The 26,855-nt window shown below is 49.2% G+C and overlaps 1 protein-coding gene across 15 annotated transcripts in view; it reads left to right on the plus strand.

Moving 5' to 3' along the window:
• MYO18B (myosin XVIIIB) overlaps positions 1-26,855 on the plus strand; it is a 198,265-nt gene that overhangs the window by 14,671 nt on the left and 156,739 nt on the right. For all 15 annotated transcript variants that reach the window (XM_065568882.1, XM_065568889.1, XM_065568886.1 and 12 more), the window contains 7 exons: positions 213-279; positions 1,751-1,863; positions 2,632-2,808; positions 4,002-4,200; positions 7,789-7,931; positions 10,558-10,658; positions 14,715-14,778. In XM_065568882.1, the coding sequence (XP_065424954.1) occupies positions 213-279; positions 1,751-1,863; positions 2,632-2,808; positions 4,002-4,200; positions 7,789-7,931; positions 10,558-10,658; positions 14,715-14,778 (864 nt within the window). The remainder of the gene's footprint in view (positions 1-212; positions 280-1,750; positions 1,864-2,631; positions 2,809-4,001; positions 4,201-7,788; positions 7,932-10,557; positions 10,659-14,714; positions 14,779-26,855) is intronic.

Below are 26,855 nucleotides of genomic sequence, written 5' to 3' on the forward strand. Positions count from 1 at the left end.
CCCTGTAACTAAGTAACCCAGCAAACGGGAAAGAAGCCTTGTGTAATGCAAATGAAGATCTTTAACAGGAAAGTGCTAATTCCTGTGGCTGGAAAGCAAATGGTCCCTGTGTGTGAGATCAAAGGTCAAAGACTTTGTTAAAAGATCAGATTAGAACTGCCTCTGCTTCACTGTCTCCTGCTGCAGGAACCTGACTCTCTTTCTGTCTCCAGGTTCATGACGACGTGTGGTATGAAACAGAGAAAGTTTGGCTTGTCCAGAAAGATGGATTTACTCTCGGTAACTTTCATTTTCTCCATCTGCACTCTGATACCTAAGCTGAGTAACTTGCTTTGGTGTTGTTTGGAAGGGCTTTGGATGCACCACTGGGGGCGAGGAGGAACCCTCCTGGGGAAGCTAATCCCATCACTACAGACTACAGGACTTCTTCCTCTGAAGCAACTGGCACTGGCCACCCCTGCAGCCAGGGTTCTGGACTGGGTGGATCTCAGGTCCTATCCAGTCTGGCTATCCCTGTGTTGCCATTGCTGAGCTCAGACAGGAGAGGAGCCTCTTCTAAGAGCTGTGACCTCCTCCTAGTCTGGCAGTTACAACAGCCGGGGAGTGAGGCTCTTTGGTATTGTTCCGGGCTCCGTCAGGACTCACTATGTGGCTTGGCCAAGTCCTGCCTGGCCTGGTCTCTAAAGTGCCAAATGCCTGCAGCTTGCATGGCCCCAGAAGGGTTAGTGGGAGCTCAGCCTGTCCAGAGATTCATCCATTAGGTTTGGATGACTTGCTTCTCCTGATCTGTGAAATGGGTTGAATCTTGTCTGGATTTCTCACGGGCAGGAGAGTGTGAAATGGGATTATTGTGTGTAAAGGGCCGTGCAAGGTGCAAGTGCCACTAAGCCTCCAGATGCTAGTGGGGAGAGAGGCAAAATATCACCCTTGAAGTACAACAGCAAACCTAATACCTGACGGGATCTCTTTCCTGTTGGTCGCTCTCACCGAAGGCATACAAACATTGGAGCCCATATTGCCCTCCCCTGTAACGTTCTTCCAGTACAGGCAGCATTTCGTATTCTTTAAGGTATTTCCCGTGATGCTTTTCTGTGCACACTGTTGTTAACGCTCAGAGTTGGTTTTATAAACCAGTCTGAATCTCTCGTTTATCCTGTGGCCCCTTTCCCTCGCTCTGGCAGTACGTGTACATAACGGGAACTGTGACTCACGTCTCCTCTGCAAGTGGAGGTGCGAATGCAACGGGGGTAGACTTATCTGTGCTAACGTGAATCTAGTTAGCATGGGTGACAATAGTGGTGCTGAACTGTCAGCACAGGCTTCAGCCTGGACTAGCAACCGGAGTACAAGCCAGCCGGGACCCTTAGTACGTACTCTGGTGCTAGCCTGTGCTGAAGCCTGTTCTGCCACATCTCTATACGCTGTTACCCGTGCTGGCTAGATTAAATGTGCATGCCGACCTGTGCTGCCATCATACCTACACTTGCAGTGGAGACAGAGCCCTTCGGGCTATGCGCACTATAGGAGTGTGAGTTGTAAAGCCACTAGAGCATTGTGTACTGCTTGGACTGTATAGACCTTGCTGGTGCGCACGAGAAGTTCCCTAGTGTACAGTGCTGGGGCGAGATCAGAATTGGCCCCTGTGTAGTTCTCTGAATGAGAACCACACCTTGTGCAGGCCTGTTCAGCTACCTCTGTAATTAGCTGCCCCTTATTTAGGAAAGAGCTCATCTTTGGGCTTCTCTTGCAGCTACCGTGCTGAAGCCGGATGTGGGGACCCCGGAGCTGCCAGTTGGGAGGGTGAGGATTCGCTTAGAAGCTGACAACACTGTCACTGAGGTGGACGAGGAGGATATTCACTGGGTGAGTACCCAGAAATAAAACCCCACAGATGCTGTCAAACCTGCCTGAAAAGCCTCTTCCTCTATCCCAGCCGGAATGGTCTCTCTGCCCCAAGGCAAACCTCACTGCTCCTGCGAGGTGGGGGCAGCTCTGCTGAAGTCAATGGAGCTGCGCCAGCTTATGCTGATAAACGCGGGCCCCCATCCCTACTGGATGTCCTGTCTGATGGCTGGAGAGTCTCTTTGTGGTTGAGACTTTTTGGCTGTTTGGTAATTGACTCTCCGTTGCGACTGGCTGCAGTGCTTGGAATCTGTTGCACACCAGGCTGCAGTTTGCAATAGCAGAGCTGGAGTACTGCTCTGGCTGCCACATGGCTCTATTCCTGGACCTACTTGCAAGACACTACCGAGCTCTCCAATGCTTTTGGTTCCTGCTCACGGTTAATTGTACTCAACCCTGTTAAGATGTGAGCTCTTGGGGAAGGGACTGTGGCCTCCGATTGGTCTGGAAAGTGTCTAGCACGTTTTGGGTGGTATGTCCGTATACATATACATTTAGCAGCACCAAAACTGACCACTTCTCTGCCCCAGGGAGTCACATCTTGTGAGGTCTCTAACTGGGCACCCTCCCCCCATGCCAAGGGTGATCACAGGAAACTCCCAATTGAGCTGGAGAAATGTTAGGTTTCCCAGGTTATCAGTGTTATCAGCTGTGCGCTGCAAGGAATGAGATGAGTCTCTCCAGCACAGCCGGGCCCTCAAGCGGCTTCTTGTGCATTATTTTTTGTAGACCAATCCCTCCGAACTGGATTACACGGAAGATCTTGCTGCACTTCTCAGTCTCAATGAATCGAGTGTCATTAACACACTCCAGCACCGGTACCAGTCCCAGCTCTGCAACACTTATGCAGGGCCCTGCCTGATTGCACTCAAGCCCAGCTGGGCCACTACTAACTACTCAGGAAAGGTAAGTGTTGGGCATGACCTGTCTCATGCAGAGGCTACATGATGGTGTGATGTGGTAGACGGGTTCCCTGGCTTGGATTTGGGATGGCTGCAAATCCCACACCATTGAGTGCTTGGTTTATGCCACGTATTTCACAGGGAAGCTATTTGAGAAGCACTTTAGAGGGTTTTATTTGTTTAGTTTGGAAAGTGATCTTCAGTGAATATCCTGGTTCCCTAGGACACTTTCCTAGGAGAATTCCTTGGTTTCCATCAGTGTCCAATAGGTGGTGCCCCAGAACCATCATAGCCACAGAGAGGGGGCTGGGAAGCAGAGTGTGAGGGAACTGTGCCCAGCTCCTATCTGAGGAAGCAGGACTGGAGCTCCATTTTCTCATCAGCACATGTGGGATTTACCAACCTGAGCATCCTCACTCCTTGTGGTGGGATCAGAACCTGGGTCTTTCTGTACGGCCGGGCAGAGCAAACTGAGGGGGGGAGACGTGTCCGTAATGAAATGCAAAGCAGTACGAAAAATCAAGCGGGGAGGTTGCCTGGCATCAGGCACGTGAAACTAAGCCCAATTCGCATGAATTTTTCAAACAAAAGCGGACCCATTTTGAAGCAAAAGCTGAGTGAAGCGGGCCTTTCTCTTTCACCCTTTTGAATGCAAGGGGAGAAGGTTATTCTCATTAGAAGTGTGTGCTTGCCTGCTTTGAGTGAGAAAAGAGCTGTTTTGCTAGAATTGCAAAGAAAGCGATGTATTTTGGAGAGGTGTGCACTGAAAACGGAGAGGAAATTCTGCAAAACAGGAATTGAGTTTCCCAGAGCTCGAGGAAACTGGGCCAGTGGGTGACATGAAGGGGCAGAGAGGGGAGGAATCCCGTTAAAGGCACAGCTGTTCATTAACAGATGGGCTCGTTAACAGCGGGCTCTCTCTGCTCGCACGCTCCTTTCCTGTGATCTGGAACTGTCCGTCCCTCCAGTGCGAGCATCAGCCAGGCTCAAGGCGATGGGAGGGCGCTTCAGGGAAGGAGCGGTGAAAGGGCCCGCTGCAGGGAAGCCCAGTGGGGTTACAAAGCGCAGCCTGAATGGAAACAGACAGGCTTGACGTGAAAACCTTCAAAGTCTTTCATGTCTGAGAACCCCACCGGGCGACTCCGTGTTAAGCGAGATCATTAGAGCAGCTCCTTCACGCGGCCCTTCTGTCTCTAGGTGTTCAAAGGGAAGCGAGACAACATGCCCCCTCACATCTGCTCCGTGGCACAGAGAGCCTACTGGAGCCTGCTCATGCACCGGCAGGACCAGGCAATTGTGCCCTTGGGGAGAAGCGGTGCTGGGAAAACAACCTGCTGCCAGAGCGCTCTGGAATATCTGGTGGGCGTCGCCCGCAGCGTGGACAACAGAGTCTCAGGTACTGCCAGCGGGTGGCTATGTCTGCACGTTATTGTTCTGGGTATTGCAGTTGCACCCAGGGAGCCCACTGATGAACCAAGACTCCACTGTGCTAGGCACTGTACAAACACAGAACAAAGAGACAGTCCCTGCCCCAATCCAAGTTATAAGTGAAGAGACAACTGGTGGAGACAGACGAATGGCTGGGGGAGAACAATGAGACGCTACTCCCCTGCACTCATGCTCTCCTTCTGTCTGTTGTGTCTTGTCCGATACTTACATTGGCCACTTACAGAATTGGTCTGAAATCAAGATGAACTTCAATAAAGACAAGTGCAAAGTACTTCACTTAGGAAATGCACAGTTACAAAATGGGGAATTACTAGCTAGAGGGCAAGTATCAGGGGGTAGCCGTGTTAGTCTGTATCTACAAAAACAACAAGGAGTCTGGTGGCACCTTAAAGACTAACAGATTTATTTGGGCATAAGCTTTCGTGAGTTAAAACCTCACTTCTTCGGATGCATAGAGTGAAAGTTACAGATGCAGGCATTATATACTGACACATGGAGAGCAGGGAGTTACTTCACAAGTGGAGAACCAGTGTTGACAGGGCCAATTCAATCAGGGTGGATGTAGTCCACTCCCAATAATAGATGAGGAGGTGTCAATTCCAGGAGAGGAAAAGCTGCTTCTGTAGTGAGCCAGCCACTCCCAGTCCCTATTCAAGCCCAGATTAATGGTGTTGAATTTGCAAATGAATTTTAGTTCTGCTGTTTCTCTTAGAAGTCTGTTTCTGAAGTTTTTTTGTTCAATGATAGTGACTTTTAAATCTGTAATAGAATGACCAGGGAGATTGAAGTGTTCACTTACTGGCTTGTGTATGTTACCATTCCTGATGTCTGATTTGTGTCCATTTATTCTTTTGCGGAGGGACTGTCCGGTTTGGCCAATGTACATGGCAGAGGGGCATTGCTGGCACATGATGGCATATATGACATTAGTGGATGTGCAGGTGAATGAGCTCTTGATGGTGTGGCTGATGTGGTTGGGTCCTCTGATGCTGTTGCCAGAGTAGATATGGGGACAGAGTAGGCAACGAGGTTTGCTACAGGGATAGGTTCCTGGGTTGGTGTTTCTGTGGTGTGGTGTGTAGTTGCTGGTGAGTATTTGCTTCAGGTTGGGGGGTTGTCTGTAAGCGAGGACTGGCCTGCCTCCCAAGGTCTGTGAGAGTGAGGGCTCATTTTTCAGGATAGGTTGTAGATCGTGGATAATGCGCTGGAGAGGTTTTAGCTGGGGGCTGTATGTGATGGCCAGTGGTGTTCTGTTAAGAAGTGAGGTTTTAACTCACGAAAGCTTATGCCCAAATAAATCTGTTAGTCTTTAAGGTGCCACCAGACTCCTTGTTGTTTTAGCTAGAGTGCAGCACTGCTGAAAAGGCTCTGGATATGCGTCGGCAATGTGCTGCAGCTGTGAAAAAGGCGAATATAATTCTGGGGTGTATTGCAGGAGTATTGTGTGTAAGACAGGGGAGGTAATTGTCCCACTCTGCTCGGCACTGGTGAGGCCTCAGCGGGAGTACTGTGTCCAGTTCTGGATGCCGCACTTTAGGAAAGATTTGGACAAATTGGAGAGAGTTCAGAGGAGAGCAACAAAAATGATATGAGGTTTAGAAACCCTGACTTAGGAGGGAAGGCTGGGTGAGTGGTACCTCAGGACAGTTTTGAGCTATGTAAGGGCTGTTATACAGAGGAGGGTGATCAATTGTTCTCCCTGTCCACTGAAGGTAGGACAAGAAGTCATGGGCTTAATCTGCAGCAAGGGAGATTGAAGTTAGCTAGTAGAAAAACGTTCTAGCTGTAAAGTAGTTAAGCTCTGGAACAGGCTTCTATAGGAGGCTGTGGAATTCCCATCACTGGAGATTTTTTAAGACCAGGTTGGACAAACCCCTACCAGGGATGGTCTATTTACTTGATCCTGCCTCAATGCCAGGGCCTGGACCTGGTGAGCTGTGAGGGCCCTTTCAGCCCGACATTTCTACATTTCTGTGTAAGCAGTTGGGGGCAGGGGCCTCTCCTTGTCCTGTGTTTCTACAGTGCTTAGCACCGTGGGGCCTGGTCTCTAACTGGGGCTGCTGGGGGCTGCCATAATACAGATCATTACCATTAATTTTAGTCCGGCTCAGCATTGCAAGCCGCGGGCTCAGCATACTGCGAGAGTGAGTAGGGGCCAGGTTTATGAATGTACCGAGGTGCTGATGAGATTTGTTTAAAGCCGAAATCTAACAAACTATATTTTCCAACTGGATAAATGTGATAGCCACTATTTGAATGGAATTTAATAAGGATAATTCCTTTGTATGGAGTCCAGGGAGCAGTAGCTCATTCGTGTTAATTTTTCAGGTCTACTTTTACCTTGGACAGTATTTCCCAGATCAGGACACTTAGTTATTCTGAACCAATCACCAAGTTTATTACTTCAGTAACAACCACGTTGGTCTGTAAACGCCAAGGTTTTGTAGATTTCAGGACAGAGGAGCGTGTCAAGGAAGGGTATGAAGGAGGTGGCTTTGTGTGGATGTTTATGGGGAACTTCGCCCATGTGTGCACAGAACTGATCACAGATAGGAATGAAAAGGGCCGGACTGTCCTCTCCAGTTATGTGAGTGGAATCCCACAACCTTTGTGTTCCTGTTCCTGTTAAATCCTAGCACCGTTCTGACTAGCAGAGGTTCTCTTGTAGCTCAGGTGGTAGGAGCCCCTGTGCTCCTGATACATGAGATTCTGGGTGCTTTCCTGGCTGTTGACGGTAAAGTCCATGCAGCTGCAATGTGATGACTGTAGAATCTGACACTGTGTGGCTGCATTTTATTTTATTTTTATTGCACAAAGGGGAAAGGAAGAATATCAATTTATCCCTTCCACTTGTGTAATGTGCCTGTCTCAAATGCTCCCGGTGCAGTAATATTTTGGAATGATTTTAGAACTTGCTCCCACACCCCGTTTCCCCAGAGCCTGGGTTTGTTAGGCTTTCCAGCACCTCTTCTCCTCCCTCTGGTAAGGCTGTGGGGGAGGGTGTGGGCTGAGATGTCTCCATTTATGGATAGTCCCTGGTCTACATTTACATTGTATTGTTTGATTGCTGGGGCAGGAGGCCGCAGCCTGGATGGCGCCTACAGATGACTTTCAAAAAATCAAAGAAATTAAACATTTTCTCATCTAGGTTTACACAGGGTTAACTCCCAATGACCTTGCATGCAAAAATGAAGGCCCTCCCAAGGGATAAACAGAATGATGAGCCACAACACACCACTGAGCCAGCGGCCTCCACTGTGTCATCACAGCCTTCCCTGCTAAGAGAGTCTGCACCATGCGGGCCCATCAGTGCAGGGCCCAACCCAGAGATGGCCTTAGGAGTTGTGACTTGGAGGAGGGTCTGATTTTCAGTGAAGAACATGAATGCTTTTGGGATAGCAGCAGCTATGTGTAGCTGTCGCACTGGGGCCCAGGGAGATGGAGACCTGGGATTCGAACTGGGGAAGCGTGCAGTGTTGTTACAGCCAGTCACAGAGCTTGTTGCAAACCAGACTGTTTGTGTTGATTTTTGCAGTGGAGAAGATTCAGGCCATGTTCACAATCCTCAAAGCCTTTGGGACAGTGACCACCTGTTACAATGGCGCCTCCACTCGCTTCTCCATGGTCATGTCGCTGGATTTCAACGCCACAGGCCGAATAACAGCCGCTCACCTCCAGGTAACTCTGCATACCCCTGCCACCGCACAGTGCCAGCCTCTTCCACTGGCAAGATGGGAGCGCTCAAGTGGCCAAAGGAGATCTACTGCAATTCTTTGGTGCCCTTGTACGCCAGGTGCAGGGTTGGTCCCTCTCTAGCAGCACCACAGAGAAATCCACATGGTCACACTGCCGTCCAGCACTTGTGGACATGCACAGAGCGTCCTGCTGGGGATGCAAATGGGTGGAGGTTTAGAGGAGGTAAAGGGGAATGCAAGTGCTGCCCAGTAAAGCATCTCTATAAAACTTCTCCCTTCTTTGGGGTCTAATGGGCTATGAGAATTCTGGAGTCTATTGCAGGTTGGTGGTCAGCTGCCTTCCACGCAGACCCCTTCACTCCATGGTTGGTTCAGTCATCATCCGACTGAGTCCTTGCAGAGCACTCTTCTAGTGTCAGCTGTCTAACCCTAGCAACCCCTGCAAGGCGGGTCAGCATTGTCTGGAGACCAAGGCAGAGGGGAGCAGCCCGCCCAAGGCCATTGGGGCCATGGTTAGAATTCAAGTCCCTGCTTTGAGTCCAGTGCCCGGTGCCAGGCGACGCCAAGGGAGTGTTGCCAGACCCGGTTAACAAACCAGAACGTGTTTGCATTGTCCTGCGGAATAGGAACTCCGGAGAAAATAAGCTGATATAAAATGGATCTGAACGCAAGGCCACCCTTGCCACGAGGAACATCCTGGTGGGACATTCAGTAAATAGGCAACAAGTAACATCCGCACCGGCTGTCCGGGGCTCTGGATTCTCTGCTGCTCTGAGACAAACCAAAGCCCCTCAGAACCTGGGGGAGGCCTGAGCTCTGACTGGCAGCTGGTTTCTGTGTATTGAATGGAAAATGCCTCTACCTATTTGCTGCCAGGAGGGACAGCGATGGTGGCTGCAGCCCTGCATGTGTCCCCAGTCTCTCATCTGTCCGGCATTAGACTTAGGTCATCCAAATTCCTGCTAAGCAGGAGCTTTTCTAGTGACGCCGCTGGGCTCCACAGCGGCCAGTAACCAGCCACCTCGTCTTGGGGAGACCAGCAGAATGGGGCTGGTGTGAAATAGGCAGAAGTAAATCTATAATTTGGCATTTAATTAGCAGCACCGTACATGTTGGCCGTGAAATTAAACAGAAGCCTCTCTCTGCTTTCATTATCAGCGCAGTTAAGGGAAGCAAAGCTCTGCCCTGCCCCTGCTCTCAGGAGCTGAGCTACTTGGGTGGGAATCCCAGGGACCAAGAATCGAGCAGCGTAGATATACTCCCTGCATGTCACTGGCACATGCTGCCTCCTGCTCTGGCCGGCCTCGGAGCTGGCAGACCTGCCTTGGGGATCCAACAGTCCCCTGAGTGCATTAGCTGGGCCTCTCTGCGGAGCAGCACATCAGGAACCAGCCCTGCAGCTGCCTGGGGAGGGGCAGACTAGGAGAGACGCCCCTGGTGCAGCTCAAGGCTGACTTTGGCTCTCTCGCTATTTCCATTTCTAATGCTCCCTGAAATCCGCTGCATCGATTCTTCTTCTTCCGAGATTAAGTTCCCTGAATCCCTGCGTTTGAAAGAGGCCAGCTATGGTGTGCTCGGAGAGACGCTCCAGGCAACGGAGGCGTTTCTGTCTTTCTTTTCCCTTCCACTCACCAAGGCGTCCCATGTAGCAGCATAACCCCCCCCCCCCTTGGCTTCCTGCTTGTACAGGTTAGATTGCCAGGGCGAACCGTGGATGGGTTGGGAAGTTAACGGCAGAGTGGAGCAGGCTGTTCCCAGCACATAGGGGAGAGCAGCAAGGGGGGTCCCCGGTTTCAAGAGCGAGTCTTTGTAGTAAGCAGTGATGGCGAAGCTGCCAGGCTCCACCCCCCTTGCTGCTGGCAGGATTGGCTTGGCTCGGCTGTGCGGTGAGGTGTGTCTGAGCCATCTGAACATGCGCCGCTATATGGCACTGCATAGCGGATAATCACCTGCAGCTCTGGGGGAACCATCACGAGAATCGGCTCTTTGCAGTAGGTTGGCGCTTCAGCTGCCGGCTGTAAAGGCAGGGGCACTCAGCCATAACAAATAATAAAGATCAAAGAGTTTGGTTCAGGCTCATTTCCAGTCCGGGAATGGTTTGCCTGTCCCTGGGATACAAAGGAAAGAATCATTTGTGAGTGGTCATTAGCGTTTTCAACAGCGCCTAGGTGATGTAAAGCCCAAGTCCCATTGAAAGTCCCTTACATGCTGTAGAAAGTTTTACCCCTTCATGCCTTGGGCTAAATCCTCCTCTCAGTTACATCTCTTACTTCACAGGGGTGCTGGGCTGGTGTAACCCAGGGAAAAGTTTGGTCTCTCAAATAATCCAGTTTCAAAAGCTTTAACCTTTTGTCCACATCCAAAATATGTAAAAAATCCAGGTGGCATCGTCCTATCCCCAGGTCTGTGGGTCTGCCTCACTCCTCGGTGACTCTGATCTGGCCAGCGATGGGCGTTCGGCGTAAAGAACCCCGCCCGTCACAACGTACGATGGTCATTTGGCTATTCCCAGCCAGTCTGGGTTTCACAGCCTCTGCGCTCGGCTGGCTCTGGGTGGGGATTTCAGGCTGGGGAGTGGGTGCTGAGCTTCTCTTTCTTTCCTCTGCCAGACGATGCTGTTGGAAAGGGTCCGTGTCGCACAGCAACCAGAAGGAGAGAGCAACTTCAGTGTCTTTTCTCAGATGCTGGCAGGCCTGGACATGGCTCACAGGTATAGCTGAGGCCGTGTGTGTGGGATGAAATCCCGTGTGTCTGTGTGCGATAGCTTTCCGCCAGGCCCTCATGGCTAGATGCCGTGGTGATGGGGCCACTAGAAGTGACGCATTAGGCACAGACTGGTCTAACAAGATTGGGTGAGGGAGTGTGAGGTGTTAATATCTCCCCTCCCCGGGGGACGGGTTCATGAAGACAGACCAAGGGACAGCAACGGGACCGACCTCAGCAAGGTCATCGCAGGCAGCCGGGGAGATTGAGGTTTGATTTTAGGACAAACTTTCTAGCTCTCAGGGTAGCCAAGCTCTGGAACGGGCTTCCAAAGGAGGTGGTGGAATCCCCGTTACTGGAGGTTTTTAAGAACAGGTTGGACAAATCCCTGCCAGGGATGGGCTAGATAATACTTGGTCCTGCCTCAGTGCAGGCGACTGGACTAGATGACCTCTCGAGGTCCCCTCTAGCCCCACATTTCTATGATCCTGTGTGCCCCCAAGTGAGTTCCTGGACGAGCTTTGCTGAGGACGGGATTGATCATGAACCCAGAGGAATGCATGGGGGCCTCCAGAGAATGCACAGCAGTATAGTGAGGTGTGAGGAGGAGGCAGCGATGAGTGGGAGGGGACAGCAGGCAAGGAACGGGCTAGTTAATTCTTGCATTGGAGGGGACTGTTGGGAGGGATACTGGGCTCTGTGGAGAGGCTTCCAGGTGAGACTGGAGCCTGTGAGAAACACATATGGACTATGAGGGACTCTAGGAATCTCTCTCCTGTCTGTTTCTGTTTGTGCTGAGAGCTATTGGTCTCTCTGGCTGGGTTACCAGTCAGGGAAAGATGTGCCTCTCTGAGTAAATAGGCTCTGTTAGCACTTCCTGGCAAATAGTCCCTGTTATGTGGTGGAAAGCACCAGCCAAGGGATGTCAGGGTCTTGGAGCTGCTTTGTTGCTATGTCTTGTGCGGGGTAATAAACCTGCGTGAGAGAGACACCGCTGGAGGAGACCCTGGGCTGGGGTCCTGTCAGGGCTGAGGCCTGCTAGCTCCACAAGCAGCGCTGGGGCCCAGAGGTCAGACTAACCAGAAGGGCTCCCTCTCTCCACGCTGGCAGCTGAATCCCAATGAATAGGGCGGCTTCTTTGTCATTGTTCAGCTCTCTCTTACAGTCAGTCCCTTTCCAGAGAGAGGAATGAAAAGCAGTTCTTTCCTCCCAACTCCTGCCGGAATATTGCACACGTTGAGTCCAGGAGCCATTCCTCGGGGAATGCCTGGAAAATCCTTCCACGGCTGTGGGAGACAGAGGCCGAACTCATGTTCTCTAACCAGTAGCTGCCGGTTTAGTAACAATGTACAGAAGTTATGATTTTGAAATATAGGTTGCACAGGCAAATAGCAGGTCAGGAGAAGATCTTCACTGTATAGGTCCATTTAGACTCTTCTAGCCAATTGTGCATGCCACTCTGATTACACCCAGAGAATGGTTTTCAGGTATAAGTTTTTAAAAAAGGCTACAAACCACAAAATTTCAGTGTGCTGGTCACTTGGGTCACCCCTTGTGGAGGTACAGTACTGTCTGCGAATATAACCTCACCACTGCAGACCTCAGCACACAATAGATTGAGATCTTCCACCCGATCAGTATTTCATACAGCACATTTCCCCTCACTTGCTCTTCTGACGTTCATCAGTTGTCAGCTGTACCGTGACCCAGTGCCTTCGAATGTATCAGTTCTCGGCTGGGTGACGGGCACTGCGGTTTCCATGTCCCTTTATTATTACAAAGGGTCCATTTCAATACCGGATGTATCCCCCGCATAGAAGGGTGGATACATTAGACCCTTCAGCAGCTAGACGTGATGAGGTTTCAGCAGGGAGCTCTGTGTGTGTGTGTGTGTGTGTGTGTGTGTGTGTGTGTGTGTGTGTGTGTGTGGAGAGAGATGCTAGACAAAAGTGACGCACTTAGAAATATGGGTCAAAGAAGTGTTACACCGGTGAGAGAGATTCTCCTCTTGTGTACACAGGTGTAAATCAAGCGTATCGCCATCTAGGTCGATAGGCGCATCCAGGGCACAAAATGTGTATAGGCTTCAGAAGAGAGGCCACTGATTGTGAGATGTTTCTCCTCAGTCACAGAGCTGCTACTGGACACGGCTGGCCAATCTGCGCAGCTTTCTATTAGATAACTGTTAGACTGTTGGGATCTGCTTCCAGGCTCTCCTCTCCTCCCCGCCCCCATTTATACTCAAGAGCTGCTTTGTGAATAGTGTGGTCCAGTTCTCTGTGATGAGGGCTGAATACAGAACAAAGACACTTGGAACGTATGGTGCAGATCATCCAGGGGGCCTTGCACTAAGCACAATGTTTCTGTGCTGATAAAGAAGGTGGAAAAAAAAAATCAGTCTGGCAGAGGCTTTGTTCTAAAGGTCTTTGGACAGGACTGCCCTTGACAAGACTATTGTTAGAGATAGATGTATTGTTACGGGCTAATAAGGGAGACTTTAAACAAGAGATGTAGGATCAGACAAATCAACATGATATTGTCAGGGGATGTGAATCAGACTCTGGAACCATACTGAGGAACTCTGATTTCCCCCAGCAGAGGGAGCAGAATAGCTATGAAATGATTTCCCCGCACAGAATTTGGTTTTAGTTTTGGCCTGTTTGTTAATCTGTTGTCTGATAAAAAGAACAGGAGTACTTGTGGCACCTTAGAGACTAACAAATTTATGTTATTTATGTTAGAATGTTGTCTGATAGAATGAGATTGGACAGCAAAGACACATAAGCAACAGAAATCAGGGCACTGTATTATAGGGAGTTTGTTTCGGGTGTCATCTTAGGGGAAGTGGGCAAATGTCAAAGGTTCCGGGGTGTGGAGTGATCACTTTCAGAGGCTCGAGTGTGGAACTGGGCGAGAAATCTTCAGAGAACAGGGTCGGGCAGGAGACTTCTGGCGCTTTTGCATCTTGGCTAAAACCAGGATTGAGCGAATCAGAAGAAAATGAAAAATAATTCCAAAAAATTCAGTTAACAGTTTAACACACACACAAATAATTGAGTTCTGGATGCCAGTTTGGGTCACTTTTCATTTTATATGAATGATTTCACCTCCCACCTAACAATTCTGGGCTGCATCCGACCCAAGTTAATTCACCCCCTACTACAGAAATAGTCCCACTGACTGTTAACTCCACTGGCAGGGCCATTTCCCCTTGTACCTGCAGCGCTCCATACACACCAGTGGCACTATACAAGTAACGAATACCCTTGAACCCAGGAGGCCAACATGAGCTCTGTTTGTCTGAGTTGGCCCATGAGCTTCCTGGAATTCCCAATCTCCCTTTCACAGAACCATGTGGGCACCCTGGTTCGTATCTGCAAAGCTGGGTTGTGACTGCGACCCTGACCCTGTGCGATACCGTACAGCATGGTAGTGAATTCACACTACAACAGAATAGCTCACCGGGGTGTGAATTGTATTGTGGTGTTGGTAACTGTAGGACTGGAGGTATAAACCGGTTCATGGCTAGGAGCCTTTATTAATCACCTCCCCTCCAAACCCAATGAGTTACTTATCAAAGGGAGGGAAAGGAAGTGCCAAGGACATTTGTACGTCTTGTGCATGCAGCATGGGACTGCAAGAGGGGAACTAGCACTCAGAAATCAGAAAACACAGATGGGAATTGGAGAGAATCTGCTTTGGTGAAAGGAGTTGAAACTTCTGGCCAGTGAAGGCCTTTCTAGAGTGAAGTTTACAATACTCCTTTGGGCTTGATGATCTCGAAAGGGGCACAGAGAAGCATTTCCAATAGCATGAGCCTTTAGGAAACATACCTGAAAACATGAGTTTAATATGTCCGCCTCCCTCGAGAGCGACATGCTCTCTCTCTCTCAGCGGAGCGATTGGATTATCCAAGCTCCTTCAGTGGCTTTGAACACTACTCAGTCCTGTTGCATTGGGTAACGTTTTCATGCACCAGATCCGGCTCCCTCTGGAGGGCAATAAGACCTATCAGGTAGCACTGAGGTGTGGTTTAATTTTCATTCTTCATAACTGCTTTCAGGACGATGCTGCACTTGCACCAGACAGCTGAGAGCAACTCCTTTGGAATCGGGCCATGTTCGAAGGTAGGGCTATACAAACCAGTTGCATTACCTCCTGCTTTGCCTGTATTGCTTTTCCCCGGACTGTTCTGCATAGCGTTGTCTGGTGTGCATGGCTTTGTTCTTACACACCAGGTGACAAGAGCGTTGTTCCTAGGAGTGAACCTTTCAAATGGCACTTCCCCTGGTTTTAGAAATATGCTGCAGATGGAGAATTTGTGAGCTGTGCATTAGCGGAGGAATACCCCTCAGACCAAATTACCAGCACAGCCGAGATAAACTCTTCCCACGTACTGTCATGGAGGTCTAGACAGGAAATGTAGGGGTCATCGTGTGATGTATGGAATGGACAGACCCTGAACTTTCCTGAGACATTTTGACCCTAACGTGGCTCCTGAGTAGGACTGGCTGGAAAACAAGAATTTGGTTTTGTGAAAAAAATTTGAAGTTTCCATATTTGTTTTTGTTCCACGTTCGTATAAAAACTAGAGCTTGTGAAAAACCAGAGAGCGAGTGCTCCTGCTTCAGAGTTGGGACGTTCACTGTCTCTCTCACATCCCAGGGGGAGTACCCTCAAGGCTACTGGCCATTCTCTCTCTCTCTCTCTCTCTCTCTGACCAGAAATATCCTGAACCTGAGAAACCTCCCCAGTGACATTTTCATTGACAATGACACTTTTCCATGGCAAGTTTCATTTTTAATGACTCAACATTTTCTGATGAAAAGACATTTCATTGAAAAATTCGGACCAGCTCTACTTCTCAATTTCAGAGTTAGGGTGCAGGGGTCTGAACCAAATCCTGAGATCAAAAAAGCTCTATTATTTGCACAGCTCCTCCTTCCTTGACTGGACAGTTCATCTCAGGATGGATGGACGGTATATTTTCTCTAAAATACAGCTGTCTCTCCTGGGAGGCTCAAGAACAAGCGCCTTCGTCACATCCACTGGCTCCCAATTCGGATGGACTTTGCATTTCTTCTCAGTGTTGGATAGCAAAGTGGGTGGTGTGTCATTAGCTCAGGGCACACAGGAGGGCAGGCAAGGAGCCAGGGAGTGCGTCAGAAGGAACTGAGTTTATTTGTCAACTAGCGTGGAAATGGTTTTCTGGACTGCAAGATCCAATCTCTTCATACTGCTCTGTGGGGAGAGAGGGGTGACTATGGAGTCTCCAGTGGCCTGATTCGCTCCTGGCCTGTCCCAGACCCATACGATGACACCAGAACGTCGACTCCCACCTCTGACCAGCCAGCGGTGCCAGCCTCCATCGCCCACTTGGTACATTTCCCAACAGGTTGCTTTGTGGTTGCTTCTACGTGGTCCCTCGCACTTCGGAGGAGCTTCCCATAATCCCCTGCTAAGCTACCTCCTCCTCCTCATTCAAATCCCCCCGTAAAACTCTCCTGTGCCAGGCTGTCTACAAAAAACCCCACAATGGCTAGCCCCGGGTGTGCTGAGAGCACTGGGTATCGTGCTGATGGCTACTGTGTCATTGGGTCTGAGCGCTCCCCAGCGGTAGCTTATCTATCGTCTCTCCTCTGGTGAGCTCCTTGGGACAGGACCATCTGTTCACTCTGTCTGGACAGCACCTGGTCCTTGGCTAGGGCTCTTAGCCGCTCTGGTAGTCTCAATAGTAAATACTGACAATAATAGCCGTAGTAACGCAGTGCGCCGTGGCATCCGGCTTGCAGTGATTGGGACCACCCAGTCTGGAGCTGTCCCCTTGACCCTAGCACACACTGACTTTGACCCACACTTCTCGCTTTGGCTCCCAACGCTAGATACCGCAATAAGATCCAGAACGGCCTTGTGTTGTGCGGGGTTATGCTGAGCTCGGGTGGAGTGGTGGGGGATGAGGCAGTGGGACCCAGTGCAAGTGAAGGAGCTGAAATTCCTCAGCGCAGCTGTACAGTGGGTACCTGAGAGGCGCTGCTAGCTGGTCTGAGGGAGGGCTGGTGGAGGGAAGCAGAGCCAGCAGGCAGAGACTGGGCGACTGTGGGCCACTGGTTTCTTGGTGTCTGTACTGGAGCAGTCTAGCACCCTGCGGGATTAGAGTTTGTCTCAACCTTGTCTTTCAAAATTCAGCACTCACTGCGGCACCTTTAAGGAAACATGTCTGCCTCCGTTGTCCCTGATTCAGTGAAATCAGACAGAATGTACTGTTCTGTCTGTGTGAATAATTCTGATAGTTCTGTGCGATAGTAGTTCTCAGATGGGTGAGATCAGGCTTTGGAGAACATCAGAATCATATTTTTAGGGGCTATAACTACACTTGGTTTTCAGCATCTGCTCCTTATCAGTTTTAGCTGTTTGCGGGGATTAGGCATTTTACCAATGCACCAAAGCACTGGCATGAATCACAGCAATTTACAGTTGTATCAGCTTTTGGTACAATTCAATTTTCAGTCTTCATTATGTAGCTGTTAATCAAATCCCAGGGCCAGACAAATTAGCTGCTCTGCAATTGATCCCTTGGCCAGAGGCTGGGTGGAGTTTCCAGGTTTGGCAGGGCATGGCCTGTTACTGATCACTGCTAATGCACCAGGCAATGAGCTCAGTTTTCACAGTCTCACCAAAGGGTTAAAATGGAAGCTGCCTATTTCCCAGCGTAATGACCTTCTTTCATCATGCCTTCCTCCTGTTCCGGAGTGCCCAGGTCAATAGCGCTGCTGGTCCATTTTTTCCAGCCCCACGGTGCATTACATGGCAGATGTGAGTGACGGGCCAGTTCTGCAGGTGCACTGTATCTTTGGCAGCAGTGGGTGGGGAGGGCTGGATCCACCTGCATTTGTGACTCTGAAATTGACAAGGAAAGGACGCAGGGTTGGGGTATTTCTTTTCTCCTTTCTTCGTGGTTGCTCTGCTGCCCATGGGATTAAACAGGAATTCAGGCTGCAATCTCTGAGATGCTGCACCAGGCAAAGGGCTTCTTGAGTTACATTTTAGTTGACGCCTGTGTCAGAAAACCGATATATGATGCTCTTCACCGTGCTAGCTGAAGTCTTTCAGTACAAAGTGGAGGATTTTTTATTCCTTTCTCCCACTCACTGATCTCTCTAGGCTTCACTTCTTCCTCCCCAGCACTGTTAATGTGGCGAATATATGAAGGAAAGTGACCTAATTAACAGTCAGTATAGAAAAATGAAAATGGCGCATATTTAAGCCAGCCTGTTAATGTTGCCTCAAATCCATCAATGTATTCTTCAGCGTGCACATTTGTTAGTCTTAGCAAATCAGCAAAGTGAAAAGAATGAAAATGCAAGAAATCTCCCTGGCAGGATTCCGACAATCTCTGGGCAATGCGACCGCGGAGTCTATTGGCTCCTTCAGAGCTCTCATGAGCCTCTCTGCCAGTTTGTGCCATCTGGGACATTCAGTCTGGGGATTAGTGGTTTGCTGGACTGCAGCGGCATTTGCAGATGCCTTGTGGTCTGTGGTGTCAGTGCCTGTTTGAGAGCTTTTATCTGCAGATTGCTGACAGGCTGCTCACCATGCAGTGGGAACTCCGTGCACTGCAGAATGGGTTTTCTAATCTCTGACCCATTCCAGGTGCACGTGTGCAGGGGTCTGCGATCGCCGATAACTGGCAAATGTGGCAAGATAAACAGAAATGCACGTCCTCTCCATCAGTCGGGAAGCTTTCCCGACATCGCAAAAGGCCCTTTTTAAGCCAGATTCAGATGTTAGGCTTAGATTGAGCATCCGCTGCCTAGCACCACCAGATGGCCCGTGTGATCTCTGGTTGGGTTTGGAGCTGGATCTGTTCCTGAAACAATATCACCTTGTTCTACTCAGACTGCTCCCTGAGGCCTCTTCCAGCTGCTCAGCTCCTGGGTGCATCACGCGTTAACAAGAGTGCCCAGAGGAGTGGAAAAGAAATTAACAGGAAAGTCACAACAGCCATTTCCCCAGGCAGTTCCTGTTCCTTTCAGAGGGGTTGAGCCACCAATACAAAGGCATGACTCAGACAGAGCGGTGACTTCCTAGGCACCAAGGGCTTCCAGATTTCCAGCGGTCACCCCAGTGGTTGGATGTGCTGGGTTGTGCTCGGCAATGCTGCGAGAGAGCTGGTTTCCTAATGTGGATGAAGCACAGCCCAGCTGCATTTCTGGCTAGTGTTACAAGACTGTATGTACAAGCCTGGGCGTATATTGTGCCTCCTCTTCAGATTAGGGCGGTTGTGGAGGAGAAGCAGACGGGACGTCTCCCTCAGTGGTGCTTCGTATTTCTCTCTCTGGTGGCTGTGAATACTGCCGGGGGGTATCAAGTAAACAACATGGATTTATGCTGATTGCATACTACGCGTGGCAGACCCAGGGGCTAATAACAAAAAGGAAAAACCTTCACACCCACCCCTAGCAATCGAGGGCGGGGCAGGGTTATGTTGAGATTCTGCAGCAGAGTGAGCTGAAAACAAATTGCGCCATTCTAGACAGTGCAGCTTTAGGGTAGTGACACAGTGGTTAGGGTTGGGAAGACACTTCCATTATAAGCTTCAGAGTAACAGCCGTGTTAGTCTGTATCCGCAAAAAGAAGAACAGGAGTACTTGTGGCACCTTAGAGACTAACAAATTTATTAGAGCATAAGCTTTCGTGGACTACAGCCCACTTCTTCGGATGCATCCACGAAAGCTTATGCTCTAATAAATTTGTTAGTCTCTAAGGTGCCACAAGTACTCCTGTTCTTCTTTTTCCATTATAAGCTGTTATGCCAGGCATGTACCCTCTGGCCTGAAATCTTTCATGCCTGTTCTCAATGTAAAGTTGACTGTTTCTTTGGGAAAGATCCATTAGGCTGGTCAAGAGATTGGAATTGGGCACCAATTAGTGCTGGTTGATTTATTGTGTGTTGTGATCAGTTTCCAAAATATTTGCTAAAACAAGGGACAAGGGAGGACTAGCTCCCTGGCTGCCAGTCCTGCTGAGATTATAGCTATGTGTATATGTGTGGGGTATAGGTACGTGTCCATCTACATCATACCGCTATGTGTTTATTAAATACATCTGTGACGATCCCTTTCCACCAGCATATCTCCTGTCCCTGGGACTGAACTGCAGTGACATTCAAAACACAGCGAAGCTTTTGCTGTGCTCTTGAGGTGCAGACGGAGAGAGACTAACGTGTGAAATTGAAACATGGAACTAGAACCATACAGCATGCATGTAGCACCATGTTACTTATCGGAGAGTCCTGCAGAAACTGCAGCTCAGGGGAGGAAGCCCAGCAAGTATTCCCAAGCTATCCCTTGGGACTAAGAATCAAATACCCCATGAAGTCAGGAGGAATCCGAGCTGTATCCTACGATTGGGTTCGCTCTGAGCCGGCTGAAGGCTGGTTGTAAACCTTTCCCTACATGACTCTATCCTGTATCAATAAGATGGGTTTATTAAGTGAATGTAAAGATTGGCTAAGTCCCTAGGGCTTGTTTCTGGCTTGCCTGGTTTTGATCCTGCGTCCCAACCTGTTCTAATTCAAAGCTCACAGCAAACCCGAACTTCACCCCAACTCCTGCAAAGTTACAGTGCAGCTCCATGGGCGAGTGATGAGAACTGATATAAACAAAATGAGATCGGCTGCACATGGTCATATGGCATTAAGCACTCAGGGAACTTTGCATTTTCTCCAGGTAAAGCCCCCTAAAGTTAGCCTCTTCACTGCAGTTCCTTGCTGATTCCCTGGCCTCTGTGATGGAGCCGTGTCCATTGCAAGCCGAGTAGGGCTGCTTAGAAATTTTCAGATGAAGCAGAGTTTTGTCAACAAATGCCAGTTTGTCAAACCCCAAATGTTTTGTGAAAACAGTTTGGGGAATTTTCATTGAATTGCAGGTAGAGGGTGGCAGAGCCCTGTCTGCCTGGTTCCCTGCCAGCTTGGCTGGCGGGCTGCTGGGCACCCCAGGGTTTCGAGTTTCAGGGCTCTGGGGTGCTGTGCAAACTGAGTGTCGTTTTCAGCAGCTGGGGCTCGGGGAGCATATTTTGTTTCAGAATCACCGTGCGCTGGTGTTTCTGAAACTTTATTTCTTTTGAAGTTCTGGTTTGTGGGAAATTTGGAAAAATTTGGTTTCGTTCTGAAACCAAATGTCAAAATATTGAAATGTCCCGGGAACCAGAAATGCTGCCGTTGGCCAGCTGGACTGGTGCTGTCGGGCTGTAACACTGCCTGGGCTCGCAGCTGCTTTAGATAGCACAGCCAATGCAAGGGCAACCAAGCAAGCCAGCGTGAGGGGTTGTGTTGACCTATGTTCGGTGGGAGAAGGAGCCCAGGAAAATGTCACCTGTATAGAGGGCACTTAGTTTCACGGCGGCTTTCACAAAGTAAAATCACTTTGAATCAACGTCCACTCCCTGGCTGCAGAGAAGCACTTCACAGCATGGCCAAGGTATAAACCCCTAGAAAAAAAGGGATTCGCTTCCGACGAGCCCAGCGCTGGCCAGGCCCATGAAGCCACTCTAAGGAGTGAGAAGAACCAGAGCTGATAGATTTTGCTTTTGTTTCTCTGAGCCGGCGAGGAAAGCTGCCTGTTTGCAGAGCATGCAGGGCTTATTAAGTGACTGAGCTGAGCGGGGAATGAGGGGAAGGTCCTCTAAGTTTCTTGCCTATTGAGAATAAATCATGCAGCCATATTAACTGGGAGAGGAACCCCCAGCTGTGCCACTCATCCCGCCACCGCACCAAAGGACGGGATGAGTTGCCACGTGCAGTATTGCAACATGCTGTGCTAAACTCTGCAGATTGAAAGAGAAATGAGGCATCAGGTATTCCAGAGGCATTGACTTGCATAAAACCCTGGAGATTGAGTCTGTTTCTGAAAACCATGGTTGGGTTTAAGGGAAATGACACTACAGTACAGGAATCTCGTAATAAAACAACCAAAGTCAAATTTAAAAAACCACCAACAGCTCCCTGCCCCTCCCTTTTTTCTAACAAAAGCATTTACTGCAGTTTATAGTCTGTACAATGAGAAAGCCAATGGCCAAGATTCCCAAAAGTGACAGGTGATTTGGGGTATCTCTGTTTTTGAATGGCCAGTCTGAGACACCTTTCAGTGGGCCTGGTTTTCAGAGGGTGGGTGCGGAGCGCGTTTTGAAAACCAGGCCCCTTGAATGTCTCAAAGAGGGTCTCCACAATCACAGATTGCTTTGGAAAATCTTGGCTAACCTGCTGGCTGACCATCACAGAGCCACGTTGCCGTCAAAGCTGCAGAGCTTTAAAGGCTGCATCTAGAGCACTGAAGAATTTTGCCCATTTTGTATCATAATTTGAATGATGGTCACCTCCAAAGTGTTACTTTGCATGGAATTTGCAGGGATATGGCTATTCTCATGAAGTTCACATGTTAGTATTCACATGTCGGAAGCAAAGCCAGTGTCACTGGAACTTGGATTAATTTAACTTGAAACTAATTTAATCCACAGAATGATTCACACAAGTGGTTCCACGTGTGCTTGAATTATTGTTCATCCTGCTGTGTGTTTATACCAGTCCCAGTGATGCTCTTTACTGAGGTTGTTTTCTCCCACAGTAATTTGTCTATTTCATATTCTCCCTCTGCTTTCAAGGCCTTGTTCCTTCTCCTTCTACCAGCTCCTTTGTCATATCATGGATTTCTCTCTAGCCAAGACAGCCCAGCTCCAACCACGTGTTTGGAAAAAACTGCAGACCTTAAATGGGTTTTCTCATCAGTAGCCTTATCATAGGCAATAGCAGCAGCAAAGACCCGTTAGATCACACAGTCTATCCACTGCCAAGGCAGTGGCGCTCCCTGTAGACGCTCCCAAGTGTTTTGTTTTGCCTCAGGGCTGCATGTGTCCGGATGGAAAATCCTCTTTAAAAGGAAAAGTTCTGTGACATCACAAGCATCTGCATGACTCGCCCGGGGGTGGGGTTTTTTTGTAACAGGAGAGAGGCACCAGCCAAATTCCTGGTGGTTTCAGCAGAGTTGCACTGGGATGAACTTGGCCTGACAGTCCAGAGTAAAGAAGAGTTCAGGAACTTAATAAAGCCGGGAGCAAAGGAGGATTGCGACCAGCTGTGCGATGGTGGCAGCAAGGAGAAATCTGCCCTCCAGCCCTTCTCTGGGGTTTGACATGAGACAGCCAGCCAATGGCTATGCTCCCAGGATTTCCTTGCGGGGGCGGGCGGGAGTGGAGAATGATATTTACAGTGCCATGGGAAGCTTTTGGGGGGCTGATACAATGGAATTAATACACTGATGTGTAAGCTGCGGATGCCCGTAGCAGGCGCTTTCTAGTAGATCATCATATAGAAATAAAGGAAGCTCACAGAAGTTTTCCTGGTTAGCGTCTGTGACTGCATATGCAAGCTGCTATCCTTCCCATTGCCTGCTCCCCTGCTGCCGGCAGCCTGCCTTTGTGCTTTGAACCCCTGCAGCGGAGGAAGCAGGAGCTTAGTGCCTTCAATGAGAGCTTCTTGACACTGTTTGCCCTCCGTGTCTAGTCCTGATGCTGCTGCCCTTGCACCAATGGGACACTACTGCAGCAAAGTACTCCTCCAGGTGAGTAAAGGAGGCAGAACTGGGCCCTTCGTTAGCTATGGGTCTGAGCCAATAGCCAGCAGTTTGCAGCACTAAGGAGTTTGAAGTCCAGATCATCATTTGTGATTAGTCTCACTGGGGTGGCAGCGAAAGGCACCAGCCAGGATCAGAGCCCATTGGGCTGTGTGCTGCACAAACAGGGAGCCTCCGCCCTGGTGATTGTTGGGGCTTGGGCTCATCTCGCCCGTTAACAGAATTCACCCCTGCAGCCAAGGCGGAAATGATGGAGAATTCCAGCCGAAACTGAAGAGGAAGAGCCCTTTGTGGAAGGTCTATTTCTGGCCAGCCCCCAGGGTGACTGGATGGGTGAGGGAGTGATAAGGAGAGATGGAACTTTTCATCTGTAGGTCACTGGTTCAAAGCCATCACCGAACGGTCAGACCAGATTTTCAAAGGTATTTAAACTCTGGCTCATAGTAATTAGAGGCTGTGAGTACGTGACATCGGCTTGGTGAACTGACATGAATCGGTGAGGCTCTGGACATTGTACAAAACACACTCATGCAGTGATCTGTCTGAACCCACCCAAGGGTGCAGCATCTACTGTGGGTGCAGCAGCGGGGCTCAGAGCCTTCATGAGCTGGTGAGACTAGAGGGGCTACAATCCGTGATAGGCAAGCAAAGGAAGGGGTGATGGCAAAGAGTGACTGACATGCTGAAAACTTACACAGTTTCGAGGATCTCCTATGTGGGCTTGAGGGCTGAAATGACGTTCTGTGTAGGCCAGCACCCAGGGATGAAATGTGAAGATGGTCCATCTGCTTGCAGTGGGTGTGATGCGTGGAGACAGCAGTGAAATCAGTTCCCCCTGCCCGCTCCGTAGACAGCTCTGCTTACGATGGGCTTAGTCTGATACATTTCCTCTTGCAAAGACTCCTCACCACTGCTTGCGAGGCCGATGCTCTACTTTTCCTTGTCTTGAAAAGAAACAAAGATGACAGTGTGGAGCCTGCTATGGGGGAAAAGATAGCCCAGACAGCCTTTCTGCTGCTGCAAGGATTGGTGGGATTTAAACCCAGGCCTGCAGGGCTCCCTGGCAATGAACAGCCCCATATGGCCACCCCTGTAACCTGGTCACTCCCTGCAACCCATAATCCACCGAGGTTGCACCATCTTGGGTGAGCTGACTGACAGTTGCTTTAGCGATCCCTGATTGGCTCCTTGATCCTATATCACCTCATGGGGTGGACCAGAAAGTATGTAGGCAATAACATGGTTCCCTAGCTAGCTGCCATGATGGCCCTTCTCTGTTAATGGAGCTCTGACTTGGATTCTGATCCCTGATCAACCTCTGGAACCTGAGCACAGACCATGATACCTGGTATTGACCCTCGGCCCAACTCTGACTCCTGTTTTCCCAAAATTTTCCACTTGAAACCCATTTGCCTGCTGCCATTGGAAACGGCCCTTGCAGGGAATCCAGTCTGTGCTTCTCCTGGGTCAATGGGATTTAGTTTTTTGTTGTGGATGGCAGGGGCTGGAGCGTGGCCATTCAGTTGCATGCGAACACTGCCTGCTGCATCCATCGGGGGATCTCACCACCTCATGGGCAAGAAGTGACTAGAGGAGGGGTGGACGTTGTTCCTGTTTCCCTTCTAAATGGCTTTCCCAGCCTCTGCCAGTCCCTGAGGACTGCATGGCTGACTTCTTGGACGGTGGACAGTCCTGAAGCCAGGGATATAAAATATGGTTCCCATACAGCAATGCTGGCCCCATCGTATGCCGGTGCTCAGATTTTGTGCCATTTTATTATTTTGATCTGGTCCTACGCTGCTAATATTTGGAATGAACTTTCCCTGGAAGTGTGTGTATAGATAGTGTCTCTTCTATTTGTTTCATTTCTGCAAGAAGCCAGCCCGCCATTCATTTATATGCTTCTCTAATCTGCATTGGGAACTTACTCACTCAATCTTTCACTGGCAACCAAGATTTATATCCTCAGTAGATTCTATTATTTGGAGAAAGAGCCAGAATAACGTGGTGACGGCGTTAGGATGAGAACATTCAAACAGTCCCTCCTCCCCGTTCTGGGCATTGAATGCAGCTCACGTTGTGCCTCTGTGGCAGTCTCTGTTTTTCATCACTGTGCGGATTTGGGGCACCTGATTTTTTGCCATTCATCACATCAGAAAAATAAAAATGTAACTTTCCTTGTGGCTCTGACATTTGTCCATTTCCCAGTTCATGACATATAACGCTCCTGCTTAGATTTAACTCTTAGAACAGGGGAAAGGAATTCAGGTTTGTCTTATTTGTTAATATCCCATCATGGAAATATTACTGACACTAAGATCTACAGGGCAAATAGTATATTGGAAATGAACGGATAAGGATGTAGTTCGGGCTGCTGGGTAGGCTGAAGCAATTTAGCTGACTTAATTTAACAGCAGGCTGGAATATTTGGCAAGAAGAGAGAAGACCGATGGTTAGAGTCCAAATTGCTGTGGCAACATACAGAATTATATAAATTGTATGAAAATATAAATCAGGTGATTAAATCGTTAAATCAGTAACCAACTCTCCTAAATACAGGGTTTAATACAATCACACAAAACATTTAATTAAAATCTGTGACTAATTGTGCATTAAAATGATAATTTTTGTAGCATTGGAATTGGGGAACACATATATTTAATTAATAATAATTGTGTAACTAATCATAATAATTTTCACTTCTCTGCAAATCCCAGTTGCAGATACTGTGCTGAGAAGAGTCAATGATTTTTTTCATAGATTCAGAGCTTTTAAGGCCAGAAGGGACCACTGTGATTATGCAGTCGGCCCTTCTGTGTATCACAGGCTGTTGAACTTCCCTGAATCAATTTTTGCTTCAAGTCCCATCATTGTGAGCCAGGCCTGGAGATAAGTGCCCCGGCCAGGTCAGATGGCGGTGGGGGTGATGCCACCTTAGACCCAGCAGACCAGAGGTTAGGGCACTCAGCCGGGAAGTGAGCCACCTGGTGCAAGTTTCTGCTTTGAATAAAGCAGAGTGGGGATTTGAACCCGCCGCCCTCACCCCAGGTGAGTACCTTCACCACTGGGCTATTGGGTATAAGAGAAGCCTCCTCCAGGAGTGTTGGTTAGGTGAGCTTGCAGCATGCATATGGCACCCGGCCCCACAATGAGATAGCTAGGAGAACGCCTCACTTGTGAATCTGGCTGGGGCTTAGACCCACGCTAGGTGGTGAGCAGGTCAGTGGTGTCAGAATTTAGGTGCCTTTGCACATGCCCACTGGCAGAAACAGGTGCCTACAAGATTTCACTGGTGGAAACTTAAGCACCTAGAGAATTTAGGTACCTATAGGGTTAGGTGGCAGCTGAGAGGTGGTTTTGTGAATGCCAGTGACACCTAAGGGGGCAGTTATGCGGCTCAGTCCCTCTTGTGAATCTAGCCCCAAGTATGTATATTACTGGTTGGGACGTTATTTTGTTTGCCCATCACAACCGTAATCAAGTCACGATTGCGTACCTCTCAGCAATCACTAACTTTTAGTTCTGTGAGCACGACAACAAAAAGCAACAGCAAGTAGAGTGTAGCCATGGCCATGCAA

Source organism: Chrysemys picta, chromosome 15 (assembly GCF_011386835.1).
Source record: "Chrysemys picta bellii isolate R12L10 chromosome 15, ASM1138683v2, whole genome shotgun sequence".
Classification (NCBI taxonomy): domain Eukaryota; kingdom Metazoa; phylum Chordata; order Testudines; family Emydidae; genus Chrysemys; species Chrysemys picta.